Source organism: Vitis vinifera, mitochondrion, assembly GCF_030704535.1.
Source record: "Vitis vinifera mitochondrion, complete genome".
Classification (NCBI taxonomy): Eukaryota; Viridiplantae; Streptophyta; class Magnoliopsida; order Vitales; family Vitaceae; genus Vitis; species Vitis vinifera.
Window position 1 is genome coordinate 145001 of NC_012119.1, and position 15000 is coordinate 160000.

At 44.3% G+C, this 15000-nt stretch overlaps 1 protein-coding gene across 1 annotated transcript; it reads right to left on the minus strand.

Moving 5' to 3' along the window:
• Positions 1–10821: 10821 nt before the first annotated feature.
• orf159 lies at positions 10822–11298 on the minus strand. Its single transcript has one exon. It carries the CDS (start codon positions 11296–11298, stop codon positions 10822–10824), a length of 477 nt encoding a protein of 158 aa, YP_002608353.1.
• Positions 11299–15000: the final 3702 nt, after the last annotated feature.

Consider the following 15000-nt stretch of genomic DNA (forward strand, 5'->3'; position numbering starts at 1 on the left):
AGTACATCAAAGGTAGGGGAAGAAAGGGAAGATATTCTCTATCCTAACGCTCGCCTAGCTAAAGGAAAGAGATGGATAGATCTTTCTTAGAAAATATTATTTGCTCTAGCTTTTTATAAACATACTAAAGGGAGCTACAGGACGATGGAAGACAACTAATAAGACAAAAGAAGAGAGTCCTATATCTAGGGGAAATAGAAGACAGAGTGCGAAAGGTTTCAGTCTTGAAGTATGGCTTCCTCAGGGTGGTCGTAGATCAGAAACCCCTCCAAGATCCCTCCCTGTGTTGGATGTTGAAGCTGAAAATAAGTTAGCTTTGGATTCAAGGTTGGTCGTAGATCATGCAGTGGCTCAAAAGATGAAAGAATTGGGTTTAGAGAGGTGATGGTTTTTATTTTTTGTTGCGGTTTCTTTTTTTAAAATATCTATTGGCGAACGAATTCGAGTTTTTTCGGGTAGGGGTGTAGTGATCGAAATTCTCTTTAATAGGGCGCGAATCTATGGATGGCAAGACACTTATGTGTTTACAAAGGCCATGGGTGAGATGCTGATAAACAACATGAGAGGGGAAATACCAGTAGTCATCATCCGTCCAAGCTTCATCGAGAGCACCTGTAGAGAGCCCTTCCCTGGATGGATGGAAGGAAACAGGTATCTGTACTCAAACCAAGCTTTATTGTCTCTAAATAGAATTTACTTGGTTGCTTAAATAAGCTTTATGGGTATCTAATTTTCTCTTTTTTATGATCATTTTTTTTCATCTTTGTTGTTATGAAAACCTCAGGCCTTGGTAGGGCCAATAGTTTTTTATTATGGAAAAGGCCAGCTCACAGGGTTTCTTGTAGACCCCAAAGAAGTCCTTTATGTAGTAAGTTTTATTTGGTTGGTTTTTATTCCTATATGACAATAAGCATAAGATACAAGTACGGGTTATGTTTGAACTAATTATACATAAATAAAGAAATTATATTACATTTTTTTTCACCTACCATATGTTGTTGCACTCTTGACATGATTGTATGTAGGTCCCCGCCGACATGGTCGTAAACGCAACCTTGGCAGCCATGGCGAAGCACGGGGTGGCCGGGAGACCAGAGATGAACATCTACCACATTGCTTCATCTGTCGTGAACCCCTCTTTCCCATACACAACGACGGTTCCAAGACCTGGCCAGACTTCTCTATGAACACTTCAATTCCTCCCCTTACATGGACTCAAGAGGGAGGCCAATTCATGTCCCAAGAATGAAGCTCTTCAGTTCCATGGATGACTTCTCCTCGCACATTTGGACAGACGTCGTTCAACGAAGTGGGGGAGTGGCTGCGGCCGCTTTCCACGGGAAGCTGTCTCAGATACTTAAAAATGTATGCAAAAATTAAGTGGAGCAAGCAAAGTACTTGGCTAACATATACAAGCCATACACTTTCTATGGAGGAGGGTGAGATGTTAGCTTATTAAAATTAACACAAACACTTTACAGTGTTTTTATTCTTTTTTTTTTCTAGAGATTCTACTGACTTAAGGGACATAAAAAAAAAATCTGCTAGGTTTGATAACACCAATACTCCAAAGTTGATGGGGGGCATGCCTTATTAATGAGTAGGGGAAGAGAGGAAGAGCTTTGGATTTTATGTAGGGAGCATAGGAAACCATCTCCAACATCCATATTCCTGGTCTAAGGAGGCATGTCATGAAGGGGAGGTGTGGAAAAAGACCAACTATTTTGTTAAATGGGATCACCTGTTGGCGTGCAATCAATTGTAATAGTTATTGCCTTATATTATTTATTATAGAACATCTTTTATCCCTTCCTATGCTTCTATAAATCAATGCCCTTTGGTGTCTTGTCTCCTTTTTTTACTTTGTCTGGGACTCTGGCGATGTTTGGGTGCAGTCATGGCTCTGTCCTAGATAGACTCCATCCAGGATCATAGCTATCTGTTGTTTGGCTTTCAGGGAATAAACTGACCCTCCAAAAGGTGCACTTTTTCACCTCTTTTCCTCCTTTATGAGTAGATAAGCTTATCCATCACACATGAAACTGTAACCAAACACACCCTATGGCTTTCTTACATAGTTTTTTCTATTGAACAACCCAAGCTATCTCTGTTGTTTGTGTTTTAATGGGCCTCTGGTAACAATTGGTTAAGCAGATCCGAAGATTCCACACCATAAAGCCAACTTTGCTCCTTGACATGGGCCTATCCATGCTTACCCATGTCTCTCTCTCTGTGTGTGTCTCAGAGAGAGATATATAGCTTATGAGTAAGAACTCTGTTTATGTAATTCATTCAGGGAACTCCTTTTCTGGACAGCCCGTCCCGAGAAGGTATCTACACGCCTGTCCAGAAAACCTTTCCCCATTCATTATTAGTGATGTTGTTAGAATGAAGCTATGTTGTTATCAAGTATTATGTTGCTTATGAGGCTTATCTGTTAACAGGCTGGCCTGCCCCACTTTAAGGTGGGCTTGGTCCAGCACAAACAGGCTGGTGAGTTAGTTAAGGCCTGTCTTGCAGGCCCGTCAATTTAATGGATCAGACCTGAGCCCAGTTTTTGATACCGAAAGCCTGACGATCAGCTCAAGAAAGGCATTTTTTTCCGGCATTGACTGCAGTCGAGCTGATCGCCGACATTGTCACAACCTGAGCTCGGGCCCGTCGATTACAGACCGTCGTGGGCTCAAACCAGCTCTCGTTAAGCCAGAAAACCTTCGCTTGGCCCAGCCAAAAAGCTTTCAAATAAGAAAGATATATTTAATATTTTCTACAAAAAAAAAATGAAAAAACTGTTACAAAGGTCCTTATTTCAGGAAAAAGCATATTATTATAAAAGAGCTCACAACCCAGTTGATCTCACTGGTGTCTACAACAGACGGTTAGGATCATTGGATCAGCACGACCTTGAGCTATGGGCCATCCAAGAGGTGGGCCACCAATCCGACAGTCTGGACTGATGAGTTGGTTGGGCCTGTATAGGGTCTTAGGTGCCAATACCACCATATAATACGTAGACATCATCAAAGTCCTCATTGTCCAATCTCTTTTTTTTTTTAACTATAAACCGGCTCGTTGGTAAGAACCCATGGACGGCCAAAGGACTTTTTTTAACTTCCAACGCCATATCATTTTTTGACGTAATCACAACGACTTCTCAAAGATAAGTCAACATGACATATAAAAGCATTGAGTTGTTCTTACTCCTATCCCCCTCAGGGGGTCGAGTGGTCTCACTCCCCCTCCTAGCCCAATTTATTAGATACCCGAGAAACATCATCTTCCCAAGAAACAGCTTCCACAGCGATAGGCATAAAGGCAATATTGAAAAAAACTAAAGAAGAGAAAGATACGAGTGCTACGAGTGTTCATGGCGAACACTTTATTTGACAGGGGCGGACTGTTTATGAAAAACACTATGTTCAGATTTTAGAACTAACTAATCACTTCATTCAAATTGCGGACACTTGTAACCTGACCAAATCACAACAAACAACAATTAGATAGATGGAGTCGCAAGAGAAGAACAGGGCAGGGGAGCAGGTCTTCGCTTACTTTAGCGCCAATGGAGACGGCTTATTATACAAGGGCAGTGCCAGACCCAGCAAGATTGTCCCTATCATAATTTAAAGGGATATTGCTTTATGATGGGACTCGATCTGCAATGGATCGAACTCATGGGTTGGAATATGCGTACCAATTGGCAGATCACAAACGAGAGGGCAGGGACACTTCAGAATTCCTAATTTGAAAAATGGGCAAGGTCGTCCAGTCCAGTTTCAAAAGGTAGGTGATTAACGGAACAACAGACATATGGATTTGCTAGAAGTATATCGGGGGCGAAACTCCACCACAAACCATATCCCCGCAAAAAAGAAGTCTTTTTCGTATGTCTTTGACATAAGAGTGGGTCAGAGCTTCTGGTAGAGAGAAAGATTGAATCTTGGGAGAAGGTTTGCGAAGCGCATCTTGTAAGCCGAGTCTTCGATCCGGCTATTTCATGAAAGTGGTATTAGGGGGTTTCCAATTAGTGAAAGCTAGCAAAGGTGTTGTTGTCTTGTGGCTCACTCCCAATGGCTTCCATGCGTTTTTGCTCATCCAATCCACTCTAGGTGTTCTCGGTGTTAGTTCTCTAGCTCGTGCTATTTTATCTTTCCAAGATACAAGCAGGCATGGTTTGTTACTACTAAGTAAGCTAAATAACTTAAACATCTTTTGACTTTCACTCTTTCTTATATCACCGAAAGAACAACTCCCCTTAAAGAATTGGATATGGTGAACCTTTAAAAGAGTAGTTCAACCTTAAAAACGAAACCAATTAAGACAGTGACATCGGTTAACCCGATGAAAGATTAGAAAGGTAATAGGAGGATTCAATCCAGCTGTAGGTTTCCCTACTGCTACCTTAGTGAGAAAAATGCTATGTAGCCATGGAGGCTACAGTATAGTACTCGTAGGAGTACTAAAGGCCGAGGACTAAGGCCAAAGGTTTGCTAATTACACTATACCATAATAACTACAGACAACAAAAAGATTGACAACCGAACCCGAGCAAAGCAAGAAAGGACAGGGGAAAAAGTCCTCTTTATCCAATGGAGATCCTTTCTGTTAACATGAGACCCAGCAAGATTGTCCCGATCATAATGGAAAGTGAGATCGCTTTTTGATGGGGTTGGATCAAGAAGGCGAGAAGCTTGCCAGTCAATGGCAAAGACTTCAATTTCTGGGCTCGTCGTTTAGCCCTTATTCAGTTGTTTTTAGTTTAGTTGTCTTGTAACTTCTTTTCGAAAAAAAGTCTTGCAATTTTTTGAGTTGCGCAGTGAAGTTTCTGTTTGATTGAAAAAGACTGATACATGGAGTTGTGAAGTTCTGCTAACTGATTTCATGGGAGAAAGGCTTGCTGAGGGAGTTATACCCCGGTGAAGCACCCACGGTAATGATGCCTTTGTATATGAGTTGTGCAGATTGATGAACAGGTGATATAATTCTTAACAAAGTGACAAGTCTAACCAGCTTGTTTATATCGAACGTTGGCGGCTCGGAGTGAAGAGAGGTCTGGCATGAGTAAGACGAAGTGTAGCTTAGTATCTTTCAAATGCGGATGGCATGCTGTCTGAATTCTGGACTTGAGATTCTGGCGAGCTTCATGATTACCTTTTATTTAAATAGGTTTAGTAACCATGCGCGGGAAGTCAGAGATCAGTTTCTCCTTCTTACTCTTCTACTCATACCTACCTACACACTCTCTCTTTCCAATCATGACTTGAACCAAGTTTCACAGGCAGTTTTTTATACCATGCCTTACTACTGATCAAGGGTCTTCAAGAGAAGCAACAACAGCATTGCAGTTCGCTGAACTCGCATTCATGAAGGACAGGGCATGAAGAAGGAGTTCATTCTGTATGGAAGGAGGAAACGGAGGAGACCTATTCTCGACCAAAGCAAATAAAAAGTGAAAAAATAAATCCAATCTTTGTGCATCATACAGCTGTGGTGGCTCGTTTCGTTTTAAACGACTCTAAACGAAACGCTCTTCCACTTCTATAGACTATATACGCTGTTCGACTGAATTCGTTCTCGTTTTGGCTCCGCGTTCATGAAATTCCAACACCAACAACAGAAAGCAAATTTTTCGATCTAAATTTCGGGCGTATGGAATTCGTTCATCTCTAGTACTGAGGGTGGTCGTAGATCAGAAATCGATTCACTAAGCTAGCTTAACTCTTGAACTACTTGAACTAGAGGAGCGGTACGAGCTACTAATAGGCTTACTACAAAAGAAAGGCTATTTGAGATCCTTTTTCCAGGCCCAAGTACTCTGACCCATGAGACCGATTAAGGAAGACCAATTAAAGAAGGGTGGTCGTAGATCAGATATCGATTAACTGCTTGCCAGCCTATCCCGGATTGACCAGTTGACCAGGCAGGAATACCTATACTAATTGCGACAGGAGAGACCGATAGAGTTGAACAGACAGCTGACAGCTCGCGATTGAGAGACTTTCCAGTTGAGTTGACAGAGGAGCGATTGCAAGAGATAGGGGAAAAAAGACAGATGGCGCACAGATTGACTTATTGCTGCCTATCGACCTCTGCTGCTGCCTTTGACTAAGGAAGGGAAGAGAACGGATTGAGTCAGGACACGATCGATTAAGACAGAAGGGCTAGGGCTATTGACCCATTGACTCACTTATGGCGCTTTAAATGGCAAATGGAAAGGTCGAACTCTCTTTCAGAGCCTTCCTCTTGGGGAGCAGACCAAAGTGTATTTAGAAAGAGACCGGTTCTTTCCTCTCTTTGAATGCAGCATTGAGTGGTCCTATTGCTGACGGAAAAGGCAAGTTTTCGAGTTCCAGTGCGTTCTGTACCTCTTTCCTTTGAAGGCTGGCTGACTCACAAGTATCAACAGCAGTTACGGGCTCACTAGTAGATTATGGCAGTTCATGTTCTGGGACATTTTTGGGGGTCAAGTTACATAACTGAGAGAGGCTATCCGGCGATCCAGGGCGGAGGTAAAGCGCAAGGGTGGTCGTAGATCACTGTTTCCGGTTTGATCTTTGTGGGGAGGCAAGGGTTTACCGATTTCTTTTCTAACCAATCACCATTGGATTGGAAAGCACCCCGGAGAGAAAGCAAACTGAAGAAGGAAAGACATCAATCAATCATAGTGGGAAGCGCCGCAAGCTGCTTACTAAGAGGGCCCTATTTTAGGGGCACCACGCTCGACAGCAAGCATCTGTAGCAGCAGCCTAGCTCAAAGCTCCCCAACCCTGTAATGAAACGAAGGAAGCCAATCGGCTCCTTGCCTCGAGACCATAGGATAGGGCAAGCGGTGCTGCTCCGTATTAGGTAGGGCTAAGTAGGGCTGAGTTCGTTTTGCTCAAGACGGCCGTGTTAGTTACGTGGAGGCTATCCCTGCTTCAATCAGCTAGAAAAGCGGAAGAGAAGAAGGATACTTAAATACGTTGAAGAGGTCGAAAAGACTATAATAGTGGTGGGTCTATACAGAGGTACGCCAACCGAACGGCTTTCTAACGAGGAAGAGAATGGGAGGGGGACACGGCTAAGTAGGCAGGCTTTTGGGGTGAAGGGACAATAAGTAAGGTCTTAGGGCATTTGGTAGTGCGCCAACACGGATCCTTTTTATCCCTTTGCTAACTAGGTATAGAACGCGACGAGTGCACAGCACAATAAGGCATTAGTGCGAGACAAGGGCTAGAGTATAGCGATGGAGGTTGGTATGCGGGGGGGAAAGGAAAGGGGAAGCTCTATACTTTGATTACAAAAAGAGTGACGAACTATAATGTCATTCCACGAATCTAAAACATGCCTTTATCCAAGAAAAAATATACCCTATTTAGGGCTTTGTTCGGTTAACGACGAGAGGGGAGTGAGACTAAGAAGACGTTCCCCTAGTGCTTCGCTTGATGGAAGCACTAGACTCACTATACAGGAGAACACCTAAAGGAACTATTCCTGCTTCAGTCAAATTCAATGCATTGTTTCATTGCCTGTGTATCAAGCTTCAAATCGCCACTTTTCACTATAATGTATGCGGGTGCATAACATGCAGATTTCTGTCCAGAACAATGGCCTTAAAAAGAAGATAAGAGTTGAGAAGCAGCTTAGCGTTCAACCGTTACCTCTGACTCGACCTCTTCACCTTCCACCGTCTCTGCGGTAAATTACAGGTGTATGGCATTTGCTGTTGAAAATGCTTTTATCGCTACTTGTAAACAAAACCATCAACGTCTTAAGCTTAAGTTGAATTTGCTCTTTCTCATGCAACTATCGATAGTTTTCCTTCAATGACCGATGAGACGAGATAGAATCCCCAGAGGGAGTGAACGGAGCGATAGCGCAGCGAGTAGCTCTGGGTGTACGAAGCGAGCAAAGAGCAGATACCCTGCAAGCGGGGCCCCGGAAAAGGAAAAACGAAAGCCTAGGATCATGTCATTACTACTCCGCGGGAATTTGGACCGTACGAATGAAGAAGACTGACCATTTTTTGATCATCCTTTTCCTAGCCGAACGAGCGAAGCGCTTTAGTCAGGTCGGAAGATTAAAGTATACAACTATCAATGGATAGGAGACCACAAGGTGTATCATCAAAAAGGGCGGCGCCGGGCAAGTCCGGTGGTCATACCGACGAAGCATAAGAATTAGAAGTAAAGAAGGAATCTTTGACAATCAACTATGGGGTACTCCGAGCCAACCACCAGCCCTAGTAGGGGCTCGCTGCCTATGCCAAATGATCCTTCTTTGGTACTACCTTCCTGGCTAGTCTTGCCTATGGAAATGAATAGTCAAACCATCAAGACCGTGATTTCGTTTGTTGGGCATACTTTTGTAGAAAAATGGGACTTGCGCCTTCTTGTGAGTGAGGACATCCAAGTCAATAGCTAGAGTTTAGCTGGGTGAAGAATTCTTTCGTCCGGATCACGACCCGGTACGCGTGGCTAAGCCAAAGCCTTTCAAGCAAGGGCGGGGGGTAATAATTTCAATCAAAAGGCTTGGAGAGGCCCGCAATGCAATGGTTAGAAGAAACTTCGTAAAGAACTGAAGCTAGCAGGGTTTCGGCTTGAGTGTGACATTGATGCTTCAAGGTCGATGACAGAATGGTACAAAGAAATCAGGAAGACAGCGATCATTAGAAATTCACAAATGAAAAATGCGGCTCATTCCGTTTAAGGCAATTACTTCAAATCTGATGAGAGGAAGATAAAAGCCTAAACGGCCTTAATACTCGATATCGTGAGTCCTAAAGATAGAAGATGTTAATGCAGACGATGTTTTATCGTCTTCTTTTTAGTCTTATCGTCTGCGCGCTAGGGGAGAGTGACACGAAGGAAAAGTCTTATAGGTCATCCTATCTCGGTGCATGGTCAGGGTCCCGTATGGGGGTCTGCCTTTCAAGGAATTAGATGATCGTTGGTGAAATAGCGTATAGGTCTGGGTGGGATGATATGAAATAGAGCAGTTGCCAATCGGCATGCGAAACCGAGAAGGAACTTCCTTATTTACTATACGAAATTCCTGTGTGAAAGAGCCAAAATGATTTAGCGTTTTAGCCTGGAGAGAGGACTTTCGGGTGAACGAACGATTGATTTCAGATGCAGCGACCATGGCCTGATTTTACGTGGTTCCATATATGGATTCTGACGAGTGAATTTCATCCATTTACTGATAAAGGATAGGCCTATCAGACAGAAGAGGTTTTAACTAGAATACGAACAAGATAAGAGGATGCCCCTTTGTATTAGAGAAAAATACCCAAAAGTAAGAGAGGAGGATGCCCTATTGTATTATAGGTATAGGTTTTGGAAAATGGGCTTTGGACCTAGTAGGGGTGTGAGGGCTTGATTGAGAGTATTTTGGTAGGAGACTACTTGCCAAGGCTTCGTAGGAAAGAGGCCTTGGACAAGGCTTTTTTAGGACGGGCAAGGGCCACGAGAGAGGTTTTCCTTGAGTTTGATTGCAGGGGCGCTAACGCGCCGCCGTTTTCTTGCTTACCTTGAATCGCACACCTTAAAACTCTAGTTTTGGGCAATCAAAATAAGGCCATGAAGAGGGTCTTTTCCAGTTTCCAGTTGCAGTTGACAAAAGAGCGGGCAGTGGGGAGTTTTGAATCCAAAGAATTCGTTACAGGGGATTCGCTCAAAGCAAAGAAGCTACGGATGACCCTTAGCAGAAGAAGAAGAGCTAAAGCTAACACGGGCGGGAGACCTAGACTTTCCTACTTCAATACCCTATTATTGGGGCCCACCAGTACTGAACACAAAGAAAATCTTGATTTGAAGTTGAATGAATTTCTCGATATCTCATTCCAATCTCAGGGATTCGATTCGCGCCTAACTCGCACTGCTTTCAAGAGCTAGCTTTCACACTCCTTATCTATATAAGATCCATAGCTTGAACAAGACAGCTGCACCGGGATACTAAGAAAGAAGTAAAGCGCATCAACAACTGCCGAAGAAAGAGGAGGAGCATATCTACTATCTTCCGCAACTCCCGAAAGAGCCACATCAAGAACAAGAGCAACACGGTTTGCCTCACTCCTATCCACCACCAAACACTCTCAAAGCATCCAACCAAGACAGCGCAGAAAAGAGGAGAAAACAACCCGCCCCATAACCAAGCCACTGTAGAAAACGTGGAGAGAGCACCCAACAAAACAGCAGCCACTGGTAGCAAACAGGAACCCCCTCATAACCTTTTTCCACTTTTTACCACCAACCGTGAGCTGGGAGCAGCTCCGAAGAGCAAGCACTCTTATTCCTTAGAAAGGAAGTTCCCCCTTTTAGGGAAAAAGGATCAGCCCCGCTGACGCCGACTAATATCCTGTCGATATTGCCGCAGCCCTATTTGTCGACGAAGGGCCTCTCGGAGCTGACGGCCTTGGAGCACTCGCTGCTCCAGCTCCTGGAATTCCTGGTGGAAGCGGCTACGCTCCGCTTCCTGCCGTTGGGCCTCCTCCCAGGCTGTCTGTATGACAGCAGCGTTTCCCTCGACCACCTCCCTAAAAAAGGGAGAATTCCACTGGAAACTTCTCATACTATTGAGAAGCCCCTCGAGAGCTGGGCCGTCAAAATAAAGATTATGACGGTCCAGTATCGACCGAACCCCCTCATGGAGAATCCGCGACGCTACTGGCGGATAGCCCCCGCTTCATTATATACGAAATATAAATCTCTTTTTTATTTTTAAGAAAGATTCTATATATGTCCAATCTCTAGTGGTGGTGGGACCAACCAAGATGTATGTCGTCCGACCCGACCTCAGACTCTATCTTCCCGACCTATTTGACTCTCTGGCCGCAGTTATTTAGGTGGTATCCCGAGATTGAAGTTCCTCCCGGGAACACACGAAACAAAGATATAAACTGGGTAAATCAAAATGGAAAAGAGATGTTTCCAATTCATCAAAATGAAAAGCTTTTTCTACATCCATATGATCTACTAAAGTAGATCGGTATTGCCCATATAATGAAAGCAGATCTTGGTCCATGGAGTCCCAAGAACGTAGGAACTCCAACCTGTCCGATGCTTCTTCGGCCAAATACGAAATACAAGTGGGACCTGCACTATGAGCAAGCTGTGCGAAAAACCGCTTCTTTTTTCCGGTTCCGCAACAACTTGGGCGAAATGGGGTTCTACCGGGAAACCATGGATTTTTGAGTTTTCGCCATTGGTTACTGGTCGAGCCACTAGAATGGAATGAGATAAGAATCTCTGGGGATCCTTCCTCTCCACTTACTCGTAACAGGCTTTCCCTCTGTAGAAGACTTCTTCCGAATGGCATAATTGTCCGACACTGCGTTCCTCGATCTTCAAAGAAGACTGACTCCTCCTACTCCTCCTTCTCCTTTAGGATAGGATCGTCGTTGGTCCTTCTTTCACTAATGATTTAATGATCTCACCATTTTCTAGTAGTTCGCGCGAACGCGCGAGGGACTATCCTTTCTATCGCTTGCGCTTGCTTTTAACTCTCAAGACAACGGTCTCTCTCTTCTATAAAGCGAAGCAAAGCGCATGGCGCTGAAGTGAAGAAAGCTCAATAAACACACACGAACACGATGCAGAGCATAGCATAAATTAGACCGCTGATCATTTCATATATAATATATGCTTGACCTTTCTCGATGCTTTTTTTTGGGTGACTCACCAACCGACCCAGCAGTGATCGATGACAGAATGGTACGAACAAATCAAAGTCATTGGATTTGGTAGTTCTCCATTGACTGCTCTCTTTACCCCTTTGCATATGTTCCTAAATGGGTGTGCACCTCCAGATGGGCAGGGGTCGGCCTCCCACTCTCTTATGCAGCATTTATTAGCTTAGCTGGGTTGGGTGGTGAGTGCAATAAGCCTCTCTCGACCCTCCGTTTCTCATACGTCTTTATGAAAGCCTCTCGCCTTTCGAGATCCGGTCCATCATCAACTCAGTCAGATCTTCTTGTTTGCCCGCTTTTCTTAGGCTTCTAAGAACGGATTTGATCGGCATTTCGTGCCTGCAGCCCTGCGGAATTCGACCTTTTATCAGCTGGTTGGGTAGCGTAGTAAGGTTAGAGGCGCAACTAGAAGAGTTGGCCCTATATTTCTATTTTTTTCTCAATTCGATTGCAGTCTCCGAAGTCCTTCTTGATCGATGGTCCCCATTAGCATTAGTGCCAATTAGCAGCCGCTTTTTTTGGAAGGCGAGGTACTCATGCATGTGTGATCGCGGATTCCACGGTAGCAGTAGTTCTAGCTCTACATTAGGAGGGGGCTCTATCTATCTAAAGGAGGTACGGACCCCTCCCATAGTACGGTACGATGCAGTTGAGTAAGCCCGGTTGGGCGTTTTAGGCTTCCATTTTCCCCTTACTATACAAGGGGGAGTAGGATTTGGCTTGCCCCTTGTATAGTAAGGGCGCTAGCGCGGCTCGCTTCGCTTTTGTTGCGGAGCTCACTGCTTTTCATTTTGATAGGAGTAGGTGCTTGCAGCTTGCTGCTTTCTGTTCAAGCAGAGCTCGCTGCCTACTCCACGAGTCACCACAGCTTCGCCTACGCCACTTGTATATAGACAACAATAGTGCCCAAGATCTTCCCTTCGCGTAGCTCATTGAACCTTCCAACTTCACTCCGTGGCCTGTGCTAAAGAAGCGTGTCTTAACAAATTCCTTTGAACTCATTTCACCTATTCTATCTCTCGATATCTCCTCACCTTGCACCTTCCCTCTCCTTCGGACCCTCACCCCATGATCCCTTTCCCATGTCGTGGAATAAAAACCTGATCTACGACCACTTCTGATCAAAGATCAGCCCTCTCCTAGAGCACTTCTGATCTTCAATCAGCCTTCTCGTTCCGACCACCCCGGCCCATCAAGAAGCACTTTACCTCTTCACTCCGATTTACGTAATTTTCGCCATGTTGGAGTGAACGGCACACAATCGACAAGCCAGACATTATTTCCAATGCAAAAAAAAGAATTTGACGATCTGATTCTGGAGGAGAATACATGTCCACGGAATTATCTCAATATCTTATTTCCAGAGGCACTGTTCATCAGAGATCTTGTGCGTATACTCCTGGAATAGCTGAGAGGAAAAATATATACTTATTGGAAAGGGTTAGAGCTATGATGTTTGGGATGAATGTACCTCGTTTGGGTAGAAGCTGTGTTGACCGCAACATACTTGATCAATCGCATACCGTCTAAGTTCTTGCTGGAAGCATCCCTGATTACTCTCATTTTAAAGTATTTGGCTGCTGTTCATATTCTCTTTTTTTTAGTTTCTTTAAAGAAAGCGAGTCAAGAACGATCTCATCCCTTGCTCAGTCAGTACTCGGTCCAAAGGAATCGAGTAGTTCGATTGACGTAGCCGGTTATAGACACGGAAGGAAGATAGGAACTTCCCCACCTGCCCCAACTGCGCGCGCTTGGCTCATCGCATCTCTCAACCGGGTGGAAAGCCTAGGAGCCGGGAAGAAGACTGAATCCGAGACAAGAGAGACATTGATGGCCTCGGATAGATTAGCTTGGATTGAGCTGTCCCTATCCCTATCAGTCGAGTGCTAATGCCCTCAGCCGGTACGGAGCCAACCCAGCTCCCGTCCCCGCGAGTGAGTTTTGCTGGTCATAAAGAGACGGAAACAAGGGAATAAGTTAACATTTCATGACTTTATGATTGTTTCGGAGGCGAGAAAGGGAACAGATAAACAAACTGAAAGGGATTGGGGTAGATAGGTGGCATCGGCCTATCCAACTACTTCTCGACCGGCCCAGCTGCTAGTCGCCGTGGCGAGGCTCGGCCAGTTGCTTCAATGATTTTGGGCAACCCTTACAACCACCGGGGATCTACTTATCGAACGGGTATTACGGCTAAAAAAGACTTTGATTACCTTAACCATTGGCGGGGGTGGTCTCATTCGTCATGTGCCCTTTTACGGGATCCCATTCCCTTCTTAATCTGTCCTAGCCCGATTCATGAGTAGAAGGGGCTTCCTAGCCCAATTCAATAGGGATTCGAAAGAAAAAGAGAGAGTCCCGCTTGGAGATATGTAATATCGTCGGATGAAACAACCTCAGATTCTGTGCTCGCAGCGTCTCCTTCTCTTCTCAAAGAATAGGGATTTAAGAATAGGTATATTCTCAAAGACTCGTTTTTATCAATGATAGAAATTGAATTCTTCCTATATTTACTGGATCGTGAGCAACAAAAGACCTTACTTCCTGCCCACTGTCGATGAATAATGCTTCGAAACCGACTTCCTACTCCCCCTACTGAGCTTCCTTATAGTGCTTGAAACCGCTTTGCTACAGCTCACAACTTACTATCTGGTGAGCTACGTACCTCCTTCACTGCCTGAACCTGCTAACTACTTGACTGGCTATCTATCTATTATCAGTCTTTCTTTGAGCTTAACCTTCTCACGACTTACTATCTCTAACCCTACTTCAAGAGCCTAGCTTTCTTACTGCTGCCTTTAGCCTATATATATATATATAACTATTATTTTCAAAAACTCTCTTCTCTGTCTACGCTCGTTCCTGCCCTATGAGAGAAAGAAGGATGGCTTCGAGTAGTGCTGTGATCTGAAGTCGGCGCATTGACAGTGTTCCTTCACCAGATGATGTACCCGATTTACGGCACCCGGTTCCTCAGCGTTTTCACCCTCTTCCGACTGAAAATCACATCTACTATTAGATTGAGATATAGAATAGATAGAATTCGACATCTCTTTTATACGTTATTACTTGGTCGATCTAATTTGTGCTAAAGCCTTCCTTCGGGCTACTATCTCTTTCCTGGTTCGCTACTTACTTCAACTGGGGCGCTACTCTTTCTTATTTCATAGATCCATCTCCTATTGAAAGTGAGAATTGGATTACCTATTGAAAGTGAGAATGGAATTACCTTAAGCTCACTTCCGGATATTAGCTTAGCTACTTACGTAGCCTCGGGTATTCCCGCTGTGGATGGTAGCCTCGGTTTCCGCTCTATCGATTTTCACTTCATT